Here is a 23,917-nt window from a genome sequence, read left to right as displayed (position 1 = left end):
CCCAGAAAAGAGAGGAGAGCCCGTGCGTCATAGATTGCTCGCAACTGGTAGTCGCTCACTGTGTTTTGTAGAGTCCGTGCTTCATCGATTGCTCCCACCTCGCAGAGTCGCTCATTGTGATCTGTGACGCTTTCCTTCTTCCATAACATGATGGTTGAGCTTTCCATGTAGCAGTTTTGCCAGACCTTTATCTTTTTATAAAATATATAAATTTCCTTTTTCAGAGCTAGATCTCGAATTATAACCGAAAGTGTAGGATTCATGGTTTAGTAGAGATTTACGAATCACCTTTGGAGCAGAAACAACTAGTAAATAGTTGATCAAACCACACTGTGTTCGCTTGGCTTGTCAGCCAACCAGCCAGCAGTACTATTATCTCATACTAAATCAGCACCAGCCACCAGCTACCAGCCAGTCAGCAGTACTGTTCTCTCATGACAAATCAGCAACAGCCATCAACCACAGCCAAGCGACCACAGCGATAACTTCACCTCATCTTACCCGACCAAAGCAAAAGATTCATCGCTGAGATGGGTCGGGGGGTAAAAATGCGAATACCCCAATCACCCCTGTAAAGAATCCAAAAAAGAACCGACAGCATGGACCAGCAATTAACGCAGGACCACTCACAATAAACAGCGATGAAAAGATAAAAATACAAGTGACACCAACAGTATTTGGGGCTTCCCTACCCAACCAAACCTGGCTCCAGTGTAACCCACCTGCTACAAGTGGGACGCACCGAGGCCTTGCCCGGCAACATCTCATATGGGGAGCCCCCAGATTTTGCCGACAATAATCATAGCACGGCTACAAGCGTCGCACCGAAGAAACCAGGGTCCAGATAACATTTGCATAGTGTCATTAGACAGCAGCAAACACTAGCTACTAGTTTCTAGGGCACGTAAAGCCTGCTTTACTGCCCCTCGCTTGAGTCGTGCTTCGGCGCCTCCCTGATCTCCTCAGCAGGGTCCTCCTGCAGCCAAGGACAAGGAATACGTTTGCTCGTGAATCAGTGTAATTTTTCAGGAGGATACAAGGCGTGGGCCGAGAAAAAATTAATGTTTGGGCAATGGGCCTTACCGAGATGTCGGATGTCCATAGGGTCAAGTTATCACGAAGGAGCTGCATGATCAAAGTGCTGTCCTTGTAGGACTCCTCGCTCAGGGTGTCCAGCTCCGAGATGGCCTCATCAAAAGCCTGCAGATTGCAAAGGAGGGAACATCAGCATAATGTCTGTGGCATGTCAGTGATATTTCAATAAAGAAGAAACTTACATAACCAAAATCTTTGAACTGTAGTTCAGAACACTAGACAGGATTTAAAACATTCAAGCACATGGGTTAAGCTACTTTCGACAAGGTGACATGCATTACGATTGAGTAACATCACAAGCCACAGAAAGTCTACTCTCAGAAACAAAATTGACCATGTATATACATATAAAAAGGTTGAATGCCAGCATTGCTAAATACCCATCTTTGCACTAGGGCAAAAAAAAACAACTGTGATATTTATGACCTATTGAGGGCACCTAACCTAACCCAAAACTTAGAACAGGCAATTTAAGCGACTGCAAAAGAAAAATTAATATTTGTTCTCCTAAAGTCACTTCGATGCAGATGTAAAGAATTTGTATAACAGATCAAGGACAAATTGAAATTCGTGACAGCTGATAGGCATAACAAAGTAGGGGTCAACTTAAGACAGATAATAATGAAAGGTTAGGTACACCAATAGCATCCTTTTCCTCGTGGGCACAGTCAGCACAACAGTTGACAAGCAATTAAAAGATATTGCCTCCCAACATATTAATTCCAAGAAATTTCCATTGCTATACAAGTCAATAAAAGAATACTAAGGAACCAAAACGTTCGGTTTCCTGTCCCTATCAGAAAGTGTGCACATACCCATCCTTGCATAAAAAGTGCACACATTTTTAACGGCAGGTGTGAAAACCAAAAGCAAATAGTATTATATATTAATGCAGTTTTAATATCCATTATATGCAAGGCTTCATACATAATCAACAGTAATAAAGTGACACCAAAGGAGGTGACCAGCATTCGAGTCAGGAAATGCAAAATAGGAGAAAAAGGTGACATAGTACATATGGTCCTCTAGTGTGTAATATTGGCACACTATGCCCATTTTCTCCTTACAGCACAATTAGCATGGTCTTATGGTACATCATCAGCATATCACCAAAATAGATTAGGAATTCCATACACAAGCATTTCCATATCCACAGAAATAATACACTAACAATATATCAAGTGATGCAGAAAAACTAACCTGCTTTGCAAGACTGCAGGCGCGATCAGGTGAGTTGAGAATCTCATAGTAGAACACTGAGAAGTTAAGTGCCAAGCCAAGCCTAATAGGGTGAGTTGGAGCTAGCTCAGCCAAAGCAATGTCCTGATTGAAGCACAAATCAGATGATTTCAGCACACTATGTAATAATATATAATTTATGAAGTAAAGAAAAAAATCGCAAGCATGATGCTTCATAAAAAAATGTGCACCGGTTAAGGGGGGGAAAGGTTCACCTGGGCAGCCTTGTATGCCACCATGGTATTCTCAGCAGCATCCTTTCTCTCAGCCCCAGTCTTGAACTCAGCAAGGTATCTAATCATCAAAATTGAATCAGCCAAATGAAAACACAATCCCATAAAAAATTTAAAATCTTACTGGCCATCAGCATTACCTGTAGTAATCACCCTTCATCTTGAGGTAGAATACCTTGGACTCGGGGGCAGTGGATGAGGGCACAAGGTGGGACTCGAGCAGCTTGAGGATGCCGTCACAGATCTTGGTGAGCTCAGTCTCAATCTTGCCACGGTAGTCCTTGATGAGTGTTACACGGTCCTCATTGCCTCGGCCCTCCTCCTTCTGCTCAATGGAGGAGATGATGCGCCATGAAGCACGGCGGGCTCCAATGACATTCTTGTAGGCAACAGACAGGAGGTTGCGCTCCTCGACAGTGAGCTCCTCCGAGTCAACGGTCTTGGCTACCTTCTCCATGAACTCAACCATCTCCTCGTACCTCTCAGCCTGCTCAGCGAGCTTGGCCATGTACACATTCTCCTCACGGGAAAGCTCCGCTGATGCCATCTTACAATTCAGTTTCTAATCTTTGTAGTGTGCCAAATCTGCAGAATTGTGAGAAGCAGTAAGCTAAAATGTTCCATGGAAGATTGGGATTCATGAATATACTGGTCAACACTTGATTATCTGTGGCACTGGTACCATAGTCAAATTCAGACGGGGATTGTAGAAAAAGAAATTGCAGGCAACCCCTATCAATTCCCTTATGGCTCAAAAATAGCACTTTTAATCATTACCGTATAGCACAATTCCAAGCACAGAACTATAAACAGCTATTAACTGCGCTTTAACTGTAAAAGCGAGTACTACAGCATCTACTTGGATAATTTTGCCTCCATATAAACCTCAAGTAAACTTGATGGTAGAATATTTTGAAAGCTTATGTATTCGAAACTTAGATGTCCCCAAGCTTGACACCTCGTTTAACCTACCGAAGCCCCAGATCTGAAAAACTACAATCACGAACAAGCAGGGGAAATACAAATTATCAGCCGTAAAAACTACCAATCATTCTATCAACATGCGCACACCAGAATCAGCGGATACAGGCTTCGACAGTTTCACACGGTAATCGCGTCAGATCAAGCGGCCATGGATCACTGAACTAGCCTGTTCGATCTGAAGGGAGCCAAACCAACAGTAAACGCGCCGGCAAATCCGCGCGTAAACGAGAGGTTTAGGTGAAAGAAAAATCCAGCGAAAATACGAGCAGACAACAGGGAACAAAGTGAATCGAAGCAGCAGTGATCCAACCAACGGACGATGAGAGCGGGGGTAGGGAGGAGCGGAGCGGGGGGCGGAGCCATACCTCCTCTGCGTGCGTCTTCCTCGCGCTCCGGCGTTCGAAATGGGGAAGCTCTTGCGAAGGGGCGGCCCTCCCCCGGGGCGTAGAAAAGGGCTGCCTCCGAGTCCCTCCGCCCAATGGCAGCGCACCGCGTGTCGGGCGCCACCGTGGCAGCCCTAAGCCCGGCGCGGCGCGGCCGCGGAGCCATCAGCCATCAAGGCCGTCACGACGGGTGGGGACCGGACAGTCTGGTCCTCATGTCAGGGTGGCCCGCACGCGTCGTGAGAGGGCCTCCTGCCGGCGTGGTGGTGGGCCCGGGGCGTCCTGGTGATAAGCTCGGGCCTCTTTAGCAGGCCTCCAAAACAGGCTCCAACACGGCTCCGGCCGGAGCCCCGCCAAAGGGGGCAAAATGGAGCAGCTTCAAGCCAGGAGCCGCAGCTGGAGCCCTTAGCGACTTCCACGCACGAGGCGGAGCCACGAAAACGACGTGGCTCCGTCCGGCTCCGCGCGTAGCCTCATCTCAGTTATCTTTTTTGACCCCTAGATGGCGCGAGCCCGAGGTGGAGGAGGGGCCGGCGGGCCGGCGGCCACCGGCAGGAAACCGAGGCGGAGCAGGTGGTGCAGGCCGCCGGAGATCGAAATCGAGACTGAGGCGGCGGTGCGAGCAAGCAGGAGGTCAGGATAGGGGCGGCGGCGCGACAGGGAGGTGGGCAGGCCGCCGGAGGGGAGCTCGAGGCCGTGGAGGGGGCTGCCGGCGGTGGGAGATCGAGGCCGGGGAGGGGGCCGCCAGCGGTGGGAGCTCGAGGCGGGGGACGGGGGCCGCCGGCGACGAGAGCGAGGCGGGGGGGGGAGTGGGGCTGCGGTGAGAGCGAGGCGGGCGCCGGGGGAGGGAGCCGAATGGATAAGGAGAAGGAGGGAAAAAAAGAAAAGGGAGAGGGAAAAAAGGGGGAAAAAAGAAATTAAAAGGAAAAAGGAAAAAAAGAAAAAAATAAGAAAGGGTAATTTAGACATTTTACAATCTCATTTTAACTGGTGGAGCTGTTTTGCCAAATATTTTCCAAAACTACTTTAATTTTACTTGAGAAGTCGCCGGAACTCTGCCCCTCGTCGTCGTCGGGGCCTCCGGTCCCACGCAGCGACAGCCTGGACGCTTTGGACCGGAGGGAAGGGGGCGGCGCGGGGAGAAAGGAAAAGGATTCTCTCTCTTACCGTACGAGGCGCAAGGCTCGTTGAATCGCTGGTCCGCGGGCCCGCGGGGCTCGCTGGCCACGTGACACCCGCCTCCGTGCGTCGGGTGCGGGTAAAAACTGGCGTGCAAGGTGGATTCGGACGGCGGGCGGCGGCAGAGCAGGCCGAGCGAGCGAGAGGGGAGACGTGGCGCTGAGGAGGCCGCGGGGCCCGCGAGAGCGTCACGTGACGTGGCTCGCGCGAGGTGTGAAAGCGTCGCGGCCGCCGGGGGGCTGCGGACTGCTGCGACTGCAAGAGGTTGGGCCGCCCATCTCCATCTTGTGCTGTGCGGTAGCCCGGTCACGGCCGTTCAGGTTCAGGCCTTGTTTAGATTTTTACAGGTTTTTACAAAAAAGCCGTAAACGCATTAAAGTGAAACGGAATCTTACTAATTTGAAGTACTAAATGAAGTCTATTTATAAAAATTTTTGTATGGATGGGCTGTAAATCGCGAGACGATTCTAATGAGCCTACTTAATCCATGATTTGCAACAGTGATGCTACAGTAACCCTCCGCTAATTATTGATTAAACATGGATTAATTAGCATCATTAGATTCGTCTCGCGATTTACAACCCATCTATGCAAAAAGTTTTGCAAATAGACTTCAGTTAGTACTTCAAATGCCCTCTTTACATCTTTACACAATTTTACAAAATAAACTAAACACCCCCTCATCCGTTGACGACGCTGCTCGGCTGCTGTGGTCTGCGATTTTTGGTGGACACTGCCGCCTCGGTATTCTGTGGGCGTGTCCTTCCTCCCCTCGGTTCCGCCGGCTGGTGTTTTGTTCTCCCATGCACGCACCTCGATGCTGTTTCTGCTCATCGCTTTTGTTTTTCTCTCTCTACCACGGAAGTAGTCATAAAGCGGTTAAAATTATTTGGGGTTGAAACCATTGTAGTGGTTTGGATTTTGTATCGATTCTACTTCAATTTGGTGAAAAATAGTTGCTATAGCAATCATCCAATTTGATTTGATTTGGTTTCATAAAAGAAACATTTGATTTGGTTTGTAACTAACGGCGTCGAGTGGCTGTTGTGCATATCCTCCTACTTTATTTAACTAGTCATGTTCATCGTATTAGCCATCAGTAGCGTGTAGCAATTAAAAGCACCACCACCAACACACTCCTACACTACTTGAGAGTCTCGACCTTTCTCTCCACCTTTGATAGGGTGGTGTGGTTTAATTTTCACATGTTATAGGGTGGTCTGGAGTAATTTATGTCAACATGTTTAATAAAAATAGTTTGTTGCGGATTTAGTTTGGATCTCAGACCACTGGCAGCTTGAGCCATATTGGAAGAAATTGAGAAGCAAAAGATATCTCCGTTTCTCACGTTCACAAACCTATAATCAAAGTATCAAACTGCGCACACAACCGAACATGGGAAAATGATTGTGGTATATGCAATATAGGTAAAAAATGATTCGTTTTCCCATGTACCTAGAAACACGCGAAAAATGAACCTTGATGCTTTTAGCATTCGAGAAGCTGAAGGAGAAACTCCAAGTTGGCTGGTAGAAAAAATCAGCAATCGTTAGAGGGTCCCTGTCACGGTGTCATCTTCTGATCCTCCAGGTAGCTAGATGCCCCCTTGCTCAGTCTCCGTTTCACAAAAGAACAGGAACAACCAAGTTTGAACCTAATAACCAACTTTTACTTTCCGGTCTAGTTTTACGGCTGATGATGCTACGTACGCGCATCATTTTTTTTATATAATAAGCAAGGGGCCAGGGGAGACGAACATCGAGCGTATCAGCTAGACTGCTATGCTTGAATGTCCTTGGTGTTTAATGTTACTCTCGTCTCCTTAATCCATAACGCAATTCATAAAAAAACGGGCATTGACTCATTGAGGTAGGAATTGGAAACAGCAAAGATACGTTTCCGTTGCTGCAGGCTTCAACCTTTAGTCTAGAGCCCTGGGGCCTTTCGGTGCTAGCTTGGTTGGTAGTACTTGGCTCAGACTAGTGGAGTAGAGCACGACGTCCACGGTATATCCGTGTCCGGGCTCAAACCTACGCATCCGTTTCCTTTCTAGAGTGAAAAACGGGAACCTGACAACAGTTTTAGAACAAGCAGGACGGAATAGGTTTGCAGCCCAGAAAAGTTACAAACTCACATACGGTATGATGCATGCACCAAAATCTAGCTCACATCTTGAGCCGTGGAGACAAGAGGAGCGAACCGAATTTGGAAAGTGCCAAACGCTCACGCAGTTTGCTGCTATCTCGTCCAAGTGCAAAGAGAGACGGAACCACATTTGAGGCCCGTTTATTTTCAGGCCCAGCACGTTAACAAAAAACCAAAGGAGGAGGAGGAGGAGCGCGCTCTTATGTTAGTCGCGTTTTAAAGGGCGTTGGGTTACCTTTCCCCTTTTTAAAAGGGAAAGAAAAGGTAAAGAAAATGAAAATAATTTTTTTTACTACTCATAGCAGTAGGCATTTGTCCATAGCCAAATCCCCAGCTTTTCTTGGTGATTCTTCCAGTGCTTTTGAGAATCTTCAGCGGTAAAAAGGATTACTACTCTAATCTTATTTTCTGCTAAGCACGGTGCACCCTTTGTGACCTGTCCTTTAGAAACGGTAAAGAATTCCGCCGTCCTTTTGTCTCGCTAGTTCATCCGAGAGCTGCACATGTCTCTTGCCGAGCTCAAAGCAACTTAGACTACCATCATTCTCATGGCACTAAACATCTGCCGCGCCTTTCTCACCGGCGGCTCCAAACACCATCAGTGCCCGTGTGCTTTCGAGTTTCACCTAAAACTTTGTACTTGTACACAGCAATTAGTCTGAGACCTCCTAATGAATGAATCCAATTAGTACTGCTGCCAGTCCTGCCTCCTCTCTAGGTGCTTCAACCCAAATCGTACGACCATTTCGCTTTGCTATCGCCACTGAACTCAGCTATCATCGCCAGAATTCCCGTGTATCTGGACGGGGTAAAGCTCCAGATTGTTCCCGTGCATCTGGACGGTGTAAAGCCCGTTCTGTCAGTTTTACCTTACGCCCGATTTTGAAAGCAAAATCAGATGACTTTCAGAATAAAGAATTGAGAATCCATAATCAGCTGGATTCTCGATTTTGGAAGTCATCTAATTTTTGAATTTTCCAAAACCGAATCTTCAAAATCAGCCAAAAGCTGAAACAAACGGGACCAATGTCCTCTAGAAGCTTGCTCGTTCCGTGGAGTATACTTGGCCGAAGAAAAGAATCCCAGTGGCAGTGAGACATCGACCAGATCGATCGCCCCTTCGATCGCGGATCGATTGTGCCCGAGCTTAGACGGGACAGAGATTCCCCGGGATAAACCCGGCACATTTCTTTTCCAACCGATATAAGCTTTCATAATTCGAGGATGAACCGAGGCCGCTCCTTTTGTTTCGGCACCTAATCATCCTTACCGGGAACCCTAATGATCTACGCCGGCTTTTATATGTCTGCAGTGCGGGTACCTAAATTCCGGGGCTCCTTTTTCCGGAGAAAAATGGAGCGGGAATGATGCCCATTGCCGGTCATGAGCTGCTATAAGTACGAGGCCTGCGATTGCGTACCCTGAGCTGATCAGGTGGTCAGCTGGGGTGTGCAGACCTGACGACGTCTGGCCATGGTCTCCTCTTCGTCAGTTCTTCCCAAGGTCTGGGCGTGACACCTGGTGGTGTCTTGGACACTGACTACGATTTCAGAGTGTTAACGGAGAGATGCCTCCAGTTGCCTGCTAATTGTTCATGATGAACGTCCTGGGGTGATGGTTTTGATCGGGATAATAATGTAATGTTGTTCTTCTTAATTACCAGGTGGTCGATGACGCGACAGATCAGCAGCCCACCCCTCGCCGCGGCAAGTGGTGGTACGTGACGTTCCACAACGTCACCGCCATGGTCGGCGCCGGCGTGCTCAGCCTGCCCTACGCCATGGCTCACCTAGGATGGTAATAACCGACGCGCCACGGCCCACCATGAGTCCATGACCGTCGTCGATCGTCCGGTGGCTCACTCGAGACCCTGCTTCTTGTCTCGTCTTCAGGGGCCCCGGGGCGGTGGCGATGCTGGCGTCGTGGGGGATCACGCTCTACACGCTGTGGCTGCTGATCCAGCTGCACGAGTGCGTCCCCGGCGTGCGGTTCGACCGGCTCCGCGACCTCGGCGCGCACGCGCTCGGCCCGCGCCTGGGCCCCTGGGTGGTCGTGCCGCAGCAGCTCATCGTGCAGCTCGGCTGCGACATGGTGTACATGGTCACCGGGGGCAACTGCCTCCAGAAGTTCGCCGAGTCCGTGTGCCCCACCTGCGCACCGCTGCACCAGTCCTACTGGATCTGCATCTTCGGCTCCTCCCAGTTCCTGCTCTCCCAGCTCCCGAACCTCGACGCCATCACCGCCGTCTCCTTCCTCGCCGCCGCCATGTCGCTTAGGTACGGCAAATGATCGACCAGCTAGAAGCCACGCACGCGCACACACGCACCGACGTACGGCTGGAGATGCTGATCGATCTGAACGGCGCGGCGCGCGGCGTCGCGCGTGGTGCAGCTACTCGACCATCTCGTGGGCGGCGTGCGTGGCGCGCGGGCCGGTGCGCGGGGTGAGCTACGTGTACAAGGACGGCACGGCGGCGGACTCGACGTTCCGGGTGTTCAGCGCGCTGGGGCAGGTGGCGTTCGCGTACGCGGGGCACGGCGTGGTGCTGGAGATCCAGGCCACCATCCCGTCCACGCCCACCAAGCCGTCCCGGGCGCCCATGTGGAAGGGCACCGTCGCCGCGTACCTCGTCACTGCGGCGTGCTACTTCCCCGTCGCGCTCGTCGGGTACTGGGCGTTCGGCCGCGACGTCGGCGACAACGTCCTCGTGGCGCTGCAGCGGCCGCCCTGGCTCGTCGCCGCCGCCAACATGATGGTCGTCATCCATGTCCTCGGAAGCTATCAGGTTGTCATCAAGTACTATTGATAAGTTGTTTTTTGTCCATTTGCGCATGCATGTCTGATGTCATGTCACTGACTGATGAAGACGAAACTAGTGGAGCACAGAAACTAAACCTCTGAATCCGCAACATTGACAGGTGTATGCGATGCCAATATTCGAAACCATGGAGACGATTCTGATCACGAGATTCAGGGTGCCTCAAGGATGGCTCCTCCGTCTCGTGGCTCGATCGGCTTACGTCGGTAAGAACTCAGACACTGAAACCTTGAATTTGCCTATGGTACCATCATGACATCATGCCTGTGAATCCGAATCATGGATGGCCACGGACGCCACCGCAGCATTCACGCTGTTCATCGCGGTGACATTCCCGTTCTTCGGCGACCTCCTCGGCTTCTTCGGAGGGTTCCGACATCCTACTTCGTAAGCTGCCTGCCTCCACTCCACATGCCCGAAAGACCAAAACTTCTTGGATTTGAACCAGGTTACCAGCAGTGACCAAACTTACTCCGTGACCTTCCCAGCTCCCCTGCATTCTGTGGCTCAAGATCAAGAAGCCGCCGAGGTTCAGCGCGTCCTGGCTCGTCAACTGGGTAGGCGCGCGATAACAGTTTTCCGTGCCACTCTGAATTCTGATCAGGAGACCATACAAAAAATGGGAGAGTTCAGAGTTGGAGCTGATCTCTGGATGCTCACCTGTCCGGTCTGCGTTTCTTTGGCAGGGCTGCATCGTCTTCGGAGTGCTGCTGATGCTCGCGTCCACCATCGGCGGGCTACGGAGCATCATCCAGGACGCGTCGACGTTCCAGTTCTACTCCTGAACCCTGGCGCCTGCGCGTACGTGACTGACATCACCCCCAACAGATCGTCAGTGCGCGCGGTTCTACCGTCTCACAAGTTTGGGGTGTGGCTGCAGTCTGTCGGAACCGGAAAGCAGAGCGCGATGCCACAAAGCTGAAGCTCGCCATGGCGTTACGTTTCTACAGATGATGATACCAGACAACAAGGACTCGTCTTGCTTCAACAGTCACACGGCGTGGCCGAAAAATATGGCACAAATGAATCGGCCAGTGGTTCAGTGACGGGGCTTCTTTTGTGTGCTTTGAATTTAAATAAACTGTTCCAACATCTGCAAGATGTACGAATAATCTTATTATTACTAATTAAAGACTCATTCTAAGTTTCCACATGAAGTCTCCTAGAATCCTATCTGAAGACTCCAAAAAGATAGAAAAATTCTAGAAAGTCTCACAAAAATCAGAAACATGTAGTTATCATTCTGACAACTCTAATCATAGTAGTCATTGAATCTGTTATCTTTTATTCTATTATAAAAATAGACTAAAGTAACCTCTAAGTGTATCAAATTACCCATCTCTACCATGATAAAAAATATAAAATAATCCTTGAATCTTCTTATAAATTACCTAGGTACGCTAGCATAAAAATAATGAAAATAACACTCTAAATTTGCACATGAGTTATCCATTTGTATTATTGGTGTGTAAATTACTCACCTACGCTATTATAAACATAATGCAAATAATACCCTAAATTTGCATATAAATTACCCAATTAAATTATTATAAAAGTTCAAATAATCCCTAAATCTGTATATAATTATAACATACTCCATCCGTTCTGAAATATAAGGCATTCCAACATTCTTGGAGAGTCAAAGTTTTTCAAGTTTGATCAAGTTTATACAATAAAGTAATAACATTTATGATATAAAATATATACTATTAGGTTCTCCATCAAATATATTTTTATAATATATGTGTTTGGTGCCATAATTTTTTATGATCCTCTCTAAAAATTTGGTCAAACTTTAAATTTTTTGACTCTCCAAGAATGTTGGAATGCCAAATATTTCAGAACAGAGGGAGTAATACTAAAGTGCATTAATATAAATTCTAAATTACTATTTCTATCGTTATTAACATATTATTTATGTTCTTATTTATGTAAAAATATCACCCATGATATGTGTCACCATATATTCATGTATGATGAAAGAGATAAAAATACTAGTTTTTTGAGTATACCGATTCATGTATTTCTATCCGGCTTTTTTCTGTTATACCTTTTGGTTTCTATTTTCCTTTTTTCGTTATACCCCTGTTTTGGTGATCCGATTTTTTTCAGTATACCCTCTGGTTTGGATCGGATCGCATTAATCGTGATCCGAGGATTTGCATTTAGGACCCTACTTTGGTTCTGAATATTTCCATTTAGCCCCTTAGTTTGACGGACCCTCCTGTTTCCGGCAGTCGGCTCCTCCCGCCCGCCGCCGCCGTTCTCCCCGCCGGAATCGCTAGTCTCCGTGCCACCAGTCTCCCACTCATGCCCTAGAACCAACTAGCCGCCGATTCATCTGGCTCCCGCAGCAAGGACCCGAGTACGACGCAGGCGCGCGCTCTATTGGCCGGTCGCCGCTCCGGAGAGAGGAGCAGCCGGCGATCCAGCTCACGCAGCCCGGCTGCCGGGTATGGCAGCTTGACCCGGAGGAAGGAAGCAGGGTCTCATCTGAGGTCACGAAATAGCCGGCGAATGGCGCGATCGTCAAAGGCCACGCAGCAACTTGATAGAGTTGCCTTGCTGGCCTGTCAGCTCACCAGCCACCAAGTCGCGCCCAAAAGGCGCTTATCCCTGCTCAGCCCCCGTTTGGCCTCGAGTCCGCGACCATGGCGGCGCCGCCCATCCCCGTCCTCTGCAGCGCCTCCCCCTGTCGCGTCGCCGCCCGCCTCGCCCCTCCAGCTTTGCGGACCGGTGCCGCGGCGCGGCCACCGGTCTCGTCCGGCGGCTGTCGCGGCGCACAAGGGAGCTCCGGGCTGAGGCGCTTGGTGGCTCGGCCCACCGTGCCGTTCGCGGCCAAGCGCAGCAGTGGCCGCGGCGAGGTGACCGCAGAAGATGGAGACGGCACGCGCTCGCTGCTCCAGGCGGCGCTCTGGGGCGCCGAGGCTGCCTACATACTCTGGCTCTTCCTCCTCCCTTACGCACCGGTCCGTACTGTGAGCTCGAGACGCAAATATCTTATATTTCAGTGTTTTTTAGGTTCCTAAATTGCTCTGCATTTATCTTCAGGTGTGAATTCTTGCTAGGAACAATGCAAGTATTATGATCCCAAACGCTGTGCATCTTGATTCCTGATTCAAAATGTGTCCTCTGAGATGATATCTTTTTGAAAAGAGTTGTCTGAAATTTTGATCGCCATCATGCAGGGTGACCCGGTGTGGGCGATCTCCCAGGCTACCATCAGCGACCTCATCGGCCTCTCGCTCAACTTCTTCTTCATCCTTCCTCTGCTCAACTCCGGTAAGCACAATTTCCATATGGTTGTATCAATTCAAGTTTATTTGCCAACATTGTGGGCCTAATTCCTTTGGTGACCCTGCTGGGCAGTGTAGCTGGCGTTCACCTGATGGAGTCGCCAGTGCTTCACCCTGTAAGCGGCTGATTATTCACGTTTTGTGGCGAGATGGTAATTCAGGCCGCTCACCTATTGTGTGCACTGACTAAGTTATGCCTGCTTGCCCAGATGGCAGAAGGATTGTTCAACATTGTGATCGCTTGGACGCTGCTGTTTGCTCCACTGCTCTTCACGGATTCTAGGAGGGATCGGTACAAGGGATCGCTGGACGTCTTGTGGGGCTGTCAGATGTTCCTCACAAACAGTATGCTCTCATAATCTTAGTCTTATTGGGAACGCCTTCGTGCCATTTCAGATTGTCTAACAACATTTGTTTGTAACTCTTCTCTTCAGCTTTCTTGATACCTTACATGGCAATCCGACTGAATGACCTGGGTGCCGACCAGTCCCCACCACCAAGGTCACAATTGGGTTCGGTTATGGTTAAAGGTGCACAGGTTGTGGGCGCGGTCGGCGGGGCGGTCTGCATTCTGTCCATTGTTTGGGCGCTCTTTGGCCGCGCAGATGCTGGTTTTGGAGACATCGCGGAACGGTGGGAGTATGTGCAGAATTATGTGTCCTCGGAGCGAGCCGCCTACGCTTTCCTCTGGGACATTTTGCTGTACTCAATTTTTCAGCCGTGGTTGATCGGAGACAACATTCAGAACGTGAAGGCAGATGCTACTGAGTTTGTGAATATTGTGAAATTCATCCCCGTTGTAGGCCTGGTTGCCTACCTCTTCTGCTTAGAGAAAGAGGACTAGCTGCTACCTGTGTTTTTGTAAACTTCTGCGAACATTTGGATAAGCAGTAGAGTGAACCCTGCGCTTGGTTGCGGCATTTTCTGAAATAACTTTCTTTCCGGGATGCTTTTTGACCGGGAATTCGTTCAGTAACCAAAATGCCACTGAATAGAACAACTTTTTTTTCTTTCTGATCCAACAACCTGGAGGACAAACATTACTTTCTCCTACTACACTCTCTACGAAGCGAAACATAACAAGACTACTGAGTTTTTCTAGTACGACACAATTCTAATTGCCTGACGGCAGGGGCGGAGCTAGGTACACTCCGGGGGGTGCTCGGGCACCCACGCCGAAACGAAAACTCAATGCTAATCATCAAATTTTCACCTTATAAATTAGAGAGCCAGCAGCAAAACTATAGATAGGGTACCCCCTCGATTCAGCTCTAGCTTCGCCCCTGCCTGACGGGATGCCAACCATCGCGGTAGTCAGTGGCCGAATGCTTCAGAATGCGAGGACTGAAACCAATGCCACAAAACCAAGTGCGACAGAAAAGCCATCGACTATCACCTTGGACCCGCCGCTGCTGTATCGTGGCATCTGGCTGCTCACCCACGGTGACGGTGTCATACGTGGTGTCGCCGGCGTCCTCGTCGCCGGCGTGAGGGTCGATGCAGCAGTGGAGTTCGCGCTTGGGCGTGGAACGATCGCCGCCGCCGGCGGCGTTGTTCCAGCCGGAAGAAGCCCTGCAACTGCGACAGGAGAGATCATCATCAGAGAAAACTTTTCAGTGGGTTGTCAATCCCTGAGAAGTAAGAACAAAAAACAATTTGCAAGCACGTAATAATGGAGGTCCACACTTCCGAGTAGGATGGAAAAAGGTCAGGTCCCAGGATGCAGAAACGCCAGGGCTCACCTGCGCAGGCGCCAGCGGCAGACGGGAGGTCGAGGCGGCAGAGCCGGGGCATCGCCATCACGCGCGACATGTTGACGGCGACGGGGGCCGTGCTGGGGTTGCTGAGAGCCTGGCAGAGGCACTGGGGCTCGTCGTGCACCATGCTGCCCAGGTTGGCGCAGCAGGTGTCCGCCGGCGCGGCGACGGAGCCCTCGATGTAGGGCAGGCATGGGAGGAGGCGGAAGAGGTCGGTGCTGCAGGTGGCGGTGCTGCCGCTGCCGGCCTGCGCGTGGACGCTGGCGATGGAAACCACCACCACCAGCAGCGCGACGGGGAACGCAGGAGCCGGCGGCGCCATTGGTGCTCGCTAGCTGATCCTTAATTTCTAGAAACTTGAAGCGCTGGTTTCTCGATTGGTCCTTCTTGAGGTGGTTCGTGGTTGGTTGCGGTGGGGTTTATAGCATTGGAGCGGCGCGCGATGCACGGCAATGGTGTGTTCGTGGGATGGCGATTGCTGTGAGCCGGGACCTGATGCTGGCATCTGGGAGCTGGCATATGCATGGCGGCTTGGCAGGTCGGCGTGAAGCCCTGCATGGAGGGTGGAGAGTTTCGTATGAGCAGCTGCAGCGTTAGGAGTTGGGATTCCATCGGCGGAGTAAGCAATGGGCCAACGGGCATGCATGGCACATTAGCACACAGGGATGGCGTGGCTGCTGTACGCCGCCGGGTCGTGTTCCTGTGAACTGGTGCCCGTTACCGGCAAGTGGCATGTTTAAAGATGAAACTGCTGGGTGCTGATCATTCAGTCGGTAAGCAAATTTCAGAGCCCCGGGGCAAAAAACCAGTTCGGCATGGCAATTGACATGTGAGACCAGAAATTGAATGCTCAGGTTTTATCCGAGTTACCTTCGAAAATAAAATGGTGGCGAAATTAGATAAACTTTATTTATTGCCAAATTTTTGCAAGAGTAATAGCTATATGGAAAAAAAATCCTTTTTACCTTCCTAGATTTTGGAACGAATCTATGTTTCCTCCCTAAACAACAAAACCGTCCGTCTGGATTCTTCATACTCACGATACCGGACATATCATCTCCCTGTGTGGTTTTTCTAAGTGGTTTTTCTTCTTTTCTTTTATATTTATTTTGGCTGCATCTTTAAAAAATAATAGTAAATCATATAAAAATCATAAAAAGGGAAATCCAATTTTATTAGACTTCACATGAGAAGATCTATGCAGTGGACATATTATATATTATACTCTATTACAAAGTTTTTGCTGTACCTTTAGATATATATACTTTTCAATAATTAATTCATAACTATAGTTTCTGTGGTCCAATTATTGTGAAATTTTTATGGTGGGCTAACCATTATATTCTTGAGCTGTAATAAAAATTTCATGCTCATTGGATCAATCATAACTCAGGCATGATTGATCCAATGAGTATGAAATTTTTATTACAACTCAAGAAATTGTTAGCCCACCATAAAATTTTTATAGTAATTGGACTACGGAAACTATAGCTATAAATTAATTATTGAAAATATAAATCTATAGCAAAAACTTTGTAATAAAGTATAATATATAAAAGTCCACTGCATAGATCTTCTCATGTGAAGTCCAACAAAATTGGATTTTTTCTTTTTATGATTTTTATATGATTTACTATGATTTTTAAAGATGTAGCCAAAATAAATATAAAAGAAAAGAAGGAAAACCATTCAGAGAAACCACCCAAGGAGGTGATATGTCCGATATTGTGAGTACGGAGTTCAAACAGATGGTTTTGCTGTTTAGGAGGAAATATAGATTCGTCCTAAAGTCCAGGTAGGTAAAAATATTTTTTTCATAGCTATATTGCAAAACTCTTTGCAAAGCAAACTTTTGGCATGTTGGGCTCTGATTCTCCCCTTCGCAGCGATGGCGGTTTTTTTATTTTTATATTTTTTAGTTCTGTTTTTTATAAAAATATATTTTCGATATGGAAATTTATAGAAATATACCCCGTCCCGGCCGCCCGGCAGCCGGGCGGCAGGGGTTTATCCGCAAAAAAAACACGAAAAATAATTGCAGACAGGTCTCTGGGACCGGTCGCCCGGCTGCCGGGCGGCCGGCCCCCCTGGCCGCCCGGCAGCTGGGCGGCCGGCCCCCCACCCCTATATAAGGTGTTGGCTGCCCTTCACCCCCCATTTAGCTTACTAAAAATCCAGAAAAAAAGAAAAGAGAGGGAGGGGTGAGGGAGAGGCAAAGCGGCGAAGCCCTGTCGGATTTTCAAGCCGGCGACTTTAGGTAACTAAAATTTTCTACATTTTATAAATAGATTATGTTGTAATTATTTTTTTTAACAGTAGATTAGCAATCAGTTCAATTATTGTTAGGAGTGATTAGTGGTACATTTAGGTGCAGTTACTTATAGTGATTAGCGTTGATATAGTACATTTAGTGTTAGATTTAGTATTAGAAAATACTAGAAAATTGTTAGACGAGTATTAGAAAATCAAAAAAAATGCAAGATAATATTAGAAAATTGTAGAAAATGTTAGAAAATTGTAGAAAATTATAGAAAATGTTAGAATTTTTTTTAGAAAATGTTAGAAAATAGTTTAGCAATCAGTTTAATTATTATTAGGAGTGATTAGTGGTACATTTAGGTGTAGTTACTGATAATGATTAGCGTTGATATAGTATATTAGCAATCTGATTGATCACTTGTGATTGCCAGGGCTCAACGCCATGGCATCCTCAGGATCCACGTACATTCCATGGAATAAGGTGACGGAAACAGTCCCCAAGGAGTCCAGGTGCCTATGTGTTTTTGCGGATTCTTGTGCAAACTAATGAAATCAAGGGTTTTGGGGGACGACTTTGGCAAGAGATTCTTCATGTGCGAGAAATACGAGTACGACCCGCCCAAGCATTACGGCAAGGACCGAGCAAAGGTACTACAAAACACTATCAGAGTTTGTCACTTTCAGATCTAGTAATGACTTCTAACATGATTTGGGGAAAGACTCCACCGCCTCTATGTGATTTCGTGCAGTGGTTAGACACCGAGCAATCTCAGCAGGATAAGGACCACGTAGAGCGTCAAGCAAGGTGGGCTGCACAAAGGTGGCAACGAATGCTGCATGAAGAACAGATGGAGGAGAAGCGCAAGAAAAACCAGGAAGAGATTCAGAAGAGGATTGCAGAAGTGGAACGTCAGAAGGCAGAAGAACGTGAAGCTGATAGGGAGAGGAAGCGAGAGAGGGCCCGCCGTGCTAAGGAAGCAGGGTCTGAAGCTATTACGAAGAGAAAATATCCCCGGTGCACTCAGTAAAGCATCACCATGTAATCCCGGCATTTTACATTTTCTAAGGCATGTTAGGTTTACTCACAACACGAGGTTATCGTGTGTGCACATGCCATGCTTTTAATTGTTCAAGTATCTAGTAGTACTAACGCCTTAGGCCTCTGCTTTGTAATCGTAGCATTGTTTACAAAACTGTATTGCAAACCGAAAATTTATGATGCCTCATATGTGCCAAATACATATTCATACATAACGAAATGTAATTATCACATACAGGTCGGAATACATATCCATACATCTGATTCAAATACATATGCACACATAACAAAATCTAGACGCGACGGGCTCCAAAATCCGGAGGCAATCCAACGTTGGGATTTCCAGAAGGTCCAACCTCAGCACCAGCATTATCTTCTTGCATTTTAGGGCACTTCTTGTAAGTGTGACCATCTGCTCCACACAGGTTGCATCTTTTTTTCTTCTTTCCTGCCTCAGACTCATCCATTCCGTTACGGATACGAAGTGTCCGCCGTCGACCTACCCCTCTCCTAGCATCTGGATTGGGAATGTACATTGGAGAGATATTTGGTGTAGTGAATGATCCCAGACTGCCTATGCCATATATCTCATGACCCCAAGTGTGCACAGCGGTTTCTTTTCTGTAATATTGTGAAACAAAAACCCCAGGATCCAACCCAGATTCTGAACATGCCGCAATGACATGGGAGCATGGTAAGTGAAGAAGCTGTGGCTTCTTGCATCTGCAAAAAACCTTGCCTTCCGGCGTTATCAAGCAATCCTGAACGACCCTTTGTCTGCGGACACCCTGCCCTGTCCTGTCCTTGCATGAAACCTCAAACCTTTGATCCTTTGTGCCCATGGAGACCACTCTGTGATATTGAGCCTTTTCAATCTTTTCTTTCATGTAGTTAGTGACCCTATTACAAAAAATCACACCTGGATCATTAAGTAAGACAGCAGCTGCCTGGTACCGCTCTCTGAAGTACCTTGTGCATCCGTATATGATGAATTCAACTATGCCAACAAGAGGAAATCCACGAACATGACGCATTACCATATTGTAACACTCTGTGTGGTTGGCTGTCTCGATCCCATATCGACGACCACCAGTGTCGTATAGAATTGACCACTTCTCCTTAGGTGCATCCTTAATCCACTGTGTGAAACGTCTCCGGCTGGAGGTTGAGGCCTGTTCCTTTAGCAGCTCGGCGCACATGTTATCTAGCACCTGCCACAATGCATCAAACTTCCGCTGCTGATTCTGAGTGCACAATCTCTTGAACAAATTCATAAGTTCCTTATTCTTGAAGCGCTCATAAAAGTCTGCACCCATATGCCTTATGCACCACCTACTCACAACATCTGGCCATAGAGGAGGCTGTCCTCGACTTCCTTCATGTAGTTGCCTTATTGCTGCTAGAAGACCAGCATGTCTGTCACTGATGAGGCAAATATCAGGCCTTCCAGCAACAACGTGAATCTTCACACGTTCAAGGAACAAGTACCAGCTCTCTGTGTTCTCATTCTCAACAAAAGCAAAGGCGATGGGAACCACCTGCTTGTTGCAATCAACTCCAATCGCTGTCAGTATTGTCCCCTTATATCTTCCTGTCAAGAATGTGCCGTCAATACATAGAACATGAAGACAATACATAAATGCCCTCACACATGCACCAAGGCAGAAGAAAGCACGAAGCAGAAACCCAGGTCCCCCATCTAAACTCGGTACAATGTAGATATCAGCCGCGCTTTCAGGATTTCTCTGCACAATTGCTGACAGCATGTGAGGCAAGTTATCATATGATGCCTCATATATGCCAAATCTCATCTCAAACACCTTTTGTTTTGCCCGCCAAGCCTTTGCATAGCTGATTTTGTATTGAAAACGGTCGTCTATGTCCCTAATTATTAATTTTGGCTCATAATCAATTTTGTCCAGAATCACCCCATACATCTTCTTGGCAACGAAAGTGGATGTGATGTTACGGTGAGTTTGAGCAACATCAGTTAATCTATATGTATATGGTGTAACAATTGAACACTCTCAGTATGTCTTATACTTCTTGTAGGCATGTACTCGCCATGTACAATCGCCATTGACACACTTCACCTCATATTATTTGCTGCTAGACTTCACAACTCTGAATTCCTTCCTCAACGATATAGCCCAAAACTTCACAGCATCTTTCACAGCTTCAATGCTAGGATACTTTGCCCCCTGCACAACCTTATTCTCTCTGTATTCATACTCATTACTCCTAATATCCTGTATCACTATATTTCCAAAACCCTTGCCTCTCCATTCATCTAGCAACGGGTAGTCCTCATCGTCTGATGAGTCCCACATTCTTCCATCATTCGAGCCTCTTGGTCTTCATTCCGTACAGCTTCCACAATTCCAGGTATCCGCTCATCCTCATCAGCTAAACCTTGCGGCTCAGGTTGAATGACATGCACGTTCTGATCTTCTTTTTCTCCTACCTGATCAGCTATACCTTGCGGCTCAGATTCTGTGACATGCATGTTCTGATCTTCATTTTCTTGTTCCACTGCTTGGTTCATATGAGATGATGTACTTGTTGATCCTTCAACGAATTGGGCTGCCTTCTGGTGAATCTGAATTAGCATTGCAAGAGGCCACCCGCGGTCAAGAGCTGCTTGCATGTAAGTCTGTCATTCTTCGGTGTTTGCTATAAGCATCAACTCCCAGAAATCCCCTTCAGTTCCCCTATTTGTCACAGTCTGAACGGTTAGGAAATGAGTCTTTGGATTCACATTGAATATATCATGAAGCCATTTGCGTATGGAACCAAAATTCCTCTCTAAGGGTTTATCTATTCCACACTCTCTTCATTCAAAAGCTGATAGATCTACTCCATACGCATCATGAGAAATATATCTATCACCATAATGAACTTGAAAACGAAGTTTTCTCGACATCTCTGGACACAGAATCATGATATTAAATTGATTGCTAATCTACTATTTCAACAAAAATAATTACAACAAAAATAATTGCTCGACATATCTGGACACACAATCATGCTATTTGTAAAGCGTAGACGGATTTTGGTTACGTGCAGTCGCCGGCTCGAAAATCCGGCAGGGCTTCGTGTGGCAGCCCCGCCCGACATAAACCGGCTTAAGTGCGCTAACCATCATCAAAACGACAATCGGGGTTAACACACACTTAAAACGGAGTAATCCGGCAGTGCTGTCGGGTAAAATCCCGATAAAACCACTTAAACCTGGATCGAACAAAGCAGCATAACTCACACGAAGGCGAGTCCAGAGATTACAACACCTCACAATATATTACACCACAGAGTTTAACATAAAAACAGAATTACAAACCAAGTTCCAAATTTAACAAAGTACTTTTCAAACCAAAGTAACAGAAGTTCAACAGAGTCCTTTATTTTAGCGGCAAAGTAAACATGAGAACTAACGACGATATGGGTGTCTCGAGAAAGCCCGATACAAGACATCACTCGTTCTTGTCATCATTGGCCGGGGACGCATCCAACTCCACGGACCAACTAGGTGGAAGAGTGCAAGACCAGGTCAAACTGGCAATCATATCCTCAAAGGTTTCACCTGAAACAAAATATAGCCACAAGCAAGGCTGAGTATTCTAATACTCAGCAAGGCTTACCCGACCGAGGGTATATTTAGCCCTTTATCTAGACATGCAAGGCTTTTGGCTTGAGGGGTTTGTTTTGCCGAAAAGCGATAAAGAGTGGGTCCTTAATTGCAGGTTTTAGCTTTCAGGTTCTAGTTCAATTACCCATTCTAAGTGAGCATCTATCCAACAACATACATGGTGAACAAAATTTATCTTTCATCAATCAAACATATTCATCATCGTCATCAAGTTCCACTTCTTACTCTATGTAGCAGAAGAGTTAAGCAGTCCCATTATCCGTGAGAGGCGGACGATTCGAATCGAATTTGTTAACCTTGCAAGGCAGACCTAAACACACGTCACGTGGTTACTCCCAGAGTCACATGTGCAACTTTTCCCCTTTCTTTCCGGGTTGTGGATCAGGGTCACCGTCCTCGACTACAGAGTACGACGACTCTGCACCCGCATGTGCGCGCATGAGAAACGACGTTCAAAGAAGGTGAAAGTAAAGTCCACTTGCCGGTCCAATCAGGTACTTAAGCTTACCGATTACCATATTCTCGGCATGTGTCTAGTACGTTCAAACGCTTAACCACCACTACCACACACTGCGGCCTTATCCAATTTCACTAAACAGACGGGGCATCACAAGTACCACAGCCCCGCCCGTAAGCCTTATAGTTACAGCAGGTATTAAACAATCAACTCCTATAATTCTCGCGAGTGACAGGAAATCACTCGACTTCTACCGAACAATTAGCATAGCCAACTAGCGACCTACACATACTAGTGTTCAAGCATAGGTATCTAGGATCATGCCACTAAGGTTCCAATCAACTCCTGTAACTTAGATGCACCAGTGGATAGAACAATAAAAAGTTGCATAAGTTTACAATAATAGGAAATGCTCTGGGGCTTGCCTTCCTGGGCGTAGCTGGATCTGGGCTCTTCCGAAATCGGGTTCGGGTCTTGCGCAGCTTCAGTTAGATTAACTTGAGCTTCGCGCTGCTCACTCTCAGACTCGGGCACCAGCTCGTAAGTTCCGTCAGCGAGAGTAGTAGTATCTATATGAGATGCAATGCACATGAGTAAGTCGTTGTGATGGTAGGAATTTATGAATTATTTCACAATAACGGTGTAACGCAAACAAAACCCGAAGTTAAAGAGTGAAACACTTTCATTCATATTTTACTGGGCAATCGTTTATAGAGTAGCAACTCAACCTATCTAACTACACAAGACATCATGATCAATAGCTCAAGAAAGCTATACTAATCTCCTAAACAAGTGGGAGTAACTTCCTATAGCAATTAAATCATGGTTGGTTAATAATTTAACAACTCAGCACACATATAGTAGTAAACTCAACAAAAATTACTTCAAACAGAACATAAACAGGACTAGCTATCCTACAAAACTCATCTTAAATCTTGTAGCCAATTATCCAGAACAATTTATGTAACCAGACAATTCCTAGAACAAGATTGAATTATACAGCTCAGACTAGAGTATAAAACAATTTCAAACTTTAACAGCAGGTCTAAAAAGGGATGAATTAGCTACTGTGAATTTTTCAGGATTTATTATTCACAGAAATAAATAGGAGAAAATAAACCAAACATACATTAGCTCATCAAGATTCATTTTTAGATCCTGTTCTAATCATGAACAGAGACTCAAACTCCATGGACAAGCTAAAATATGCAAAAAGAACACTCAGAAATATTTCATGATTTATTATCAACATAAACTATTTATCATAATTAATATCTACTAAACAAGCATTAACCCAAAGAAATAGATACACAAACCTAAAAATATTGAAACTTGGACAGTGGTGCTCATTTAGTATTGGAAATACACAGAAAAAGTTTCATACATA

At 46.9% G+C, this 23,917-nt stretch overlaps 4 protein-coding genes across 5 annotated transcripts; 2 read left to right on the top strand and 2 right to left on the bottom strand.

The window, feature by feature from the left end:
* Positions 1-577: 577 nt before the first annotated feature.
* LOC120680861 (14-3-3-like protein GF14-6) lies at positions 578-4,059 on the bottom strand. Its single transcript, XM_039962443.1, has 6 exons — positions 3,917-4,059; positions 2,708-3,152; positions 2,550-2,628; positions 2,296-2,418; positions 1,084-1,200; positions 578-976 (listed from the first exon to the last, which is right to left on the bottom strand). The coding sequence occupies exons 2-6, from the start codon at positions 3,112-3,114 to the stop codon at positions 917-919; spliced, it is 786 nt and encodes a 261-aa protein (XP_039818377.1). The 5' UTR covers positions 3,115-3,152; positions 3,917-4,059; the 3' UTR covers positions 578-916.
* A 4,469-nt stretch (positions 4,060-8,528) lies between these two features.
* Positions 8,529-11,227, top strand: LOC120680859 (lysine histidine transporter-like 6). Of its 2 annotated transcripts, XR_005677826.1 has the most exons (9): positions 8,529-8,761; positions 8,922-9,055; positions 9,151-9,534; positions 9,650-10,043; positions 10,177-10,282; positions 10,382-10,463; positions 10,565-10,633; positions 10,763-10,877; positions 10,957-11,227. XR_005677826.1 is itself a non-coding variant. In XM_039962441.1 (8 exons), exons 1-8 carry the CDS (start codon positions 8,732-8,734, stop codon positions 10,788-10,790), a joined length of 1,227 nt encoding a protein of 408 aa, XP_039818375.1. In that variant the 5' UTR covers positions 8,529-8,731; the 3' UTR covers positions 10,791-11,227. The 2 variants fall into 2 exon arrangements, 1 of the variants encoding a protein (XP_039818375.1); XM_039962441.1 differs by having other exon boundaries at positions 10,763-11,227.
* A 1,074-nt stretch (positions 11,228-12,301) lies between these two features.
* Positions 12,302-14,344, top strand: LOC120680860. Its single transcript, XM_039962442.1, has 5 exons — positions 12,302-13,045; positions 13,265-13,358; positions 13,451-13,488; positions 13,582-13,717; positions 13,807-14,344. The coding sequence occupies exons 1-5, from the start codon at positions 12,728-12,730 to the stop codon at positions 14,214-14,216; spliced, it is 996 nt and encodes a 331-aa protein (XP_039818376.1). The 5' UTR covers positions 12,302-12,727; the 3' UTR covers positions 14,217-14,344.
* A 253-nt stretch (positions 14,345-14,597) lies between these two features.
* On the bottom strand, positions 14,598-15,491 carry LOC120680862 (non-specific lipid transfer protein GPI-anchored 11-like). The gene is made up of 2 exons (XM_039962444.1): positions 15,115-15,491; positions 14,598-14,950 (listed from the first exon to the last, which is right to left on the bottom strand). Exons 1-2 carry the CDS (start codon positions 15,449-15,451, stop codon positions 14,703-14,705), a joined length of 585 nt encoding a protein of 194 aa, XP_039818378.1. The 5' UTR covers positions 15,452-15,491; the 3' UTR covers positions 14,598-14,702.
* Between the last annotated feature and the right edge of the window lie 8,426 nt (positions 15,492-23,917).

Source organism: Panicum virgatum, chromosome 7N (assembly GCF_016808335.1).
Source record: "Panicum virgatum strain AP13 chromosome 7N, P.virgatum_v5, whole genome shotgun sequence".
NCBI lineage: Eukaryota > Viridiplantae > Streptophyta > Magnoliopsida > Poales > Poaceae > Panicum > Panicum virgatum.
Note: the sequence above shows the minus strand (reverse complement) of the source record. Positions and strands in the feature narration are given on the sequence as shown.

Coding starts and splice junctions, on each gene's coding strand:
- LOC120680861 (XM_039962443.1), bottom strand. CDS start 3,114: ATGGCATCAGCGGAGCTTTCCCGTGAGGAGAATGTGTACATGGCCAAG. Junction 1,201..2,295: donor CCTGCAGTCTTGCAAAGCAG/GTTAGTTTTTCT, acceptor TGCAATCTGCAG/GCTTTTGATGAGGCCATCTC. Junction 977..1,083: donor TATGGACATCCGACATCTCG/GTAAGGCCCATT, acceptor CCTTGGCTGCAG/GAGGACCCTGCTGAGGAGAT.
- LOC120680859 (XM_039962441.1), top strand. CDS start 8,732: ATGGTCTCCTCTTCGTCAGTTCTTCCCAAG. Junction 10,044..10,176: donor ATGTCCTCGGAAGCTATCAG/GTTGTCATCAAG, acceptor CAACATTGACAG/GTGTATGCGATGCCAATATT. Junction 10,283..10,381: donor GGCTCGATCGGCTTACGTCG/GTAAGAACTCAG, acceptor ACGCCACCGCAG/CATTCACGCTGTTCATCGCG.
- LOC120680860 (XM_039962442.1), top strand. CDS start 12,728: ATGGCGGCGCCGCCCATCCCCGTCCTCTGCAGCGCCTCCCCCTGTCGC. Junction 13,046..13,264: donor TCCTCCTCCCTTACGCACCG/GTCCGTACTGTG, acceptor GCCATCATGCAG/GGTGACCCGGTGTGGGCGAT. Junction 13,359..13,450: donor CCTTCCTCTGCTCAACTCCG/GTAAGCACAATT, acceptor TGGGCAGTGTAG/CTGGCGTTCACCTGATGGAG.
- LOC120680862 (XM_039962444.1), bottom strand. CDS start 15,451: ATGGCGCCGCCGGCTCCTGCGTTCCCCGTCGCGCTGCTGGTGGTGGTG. Junction 14,951..15,114: donor TGCCGCTGGCGCCTGCGCAG/GTGAGCCCTGGC, acceptor CTCCTGTCGCAG/TTGCAGGGCTTCTTCCGGCT.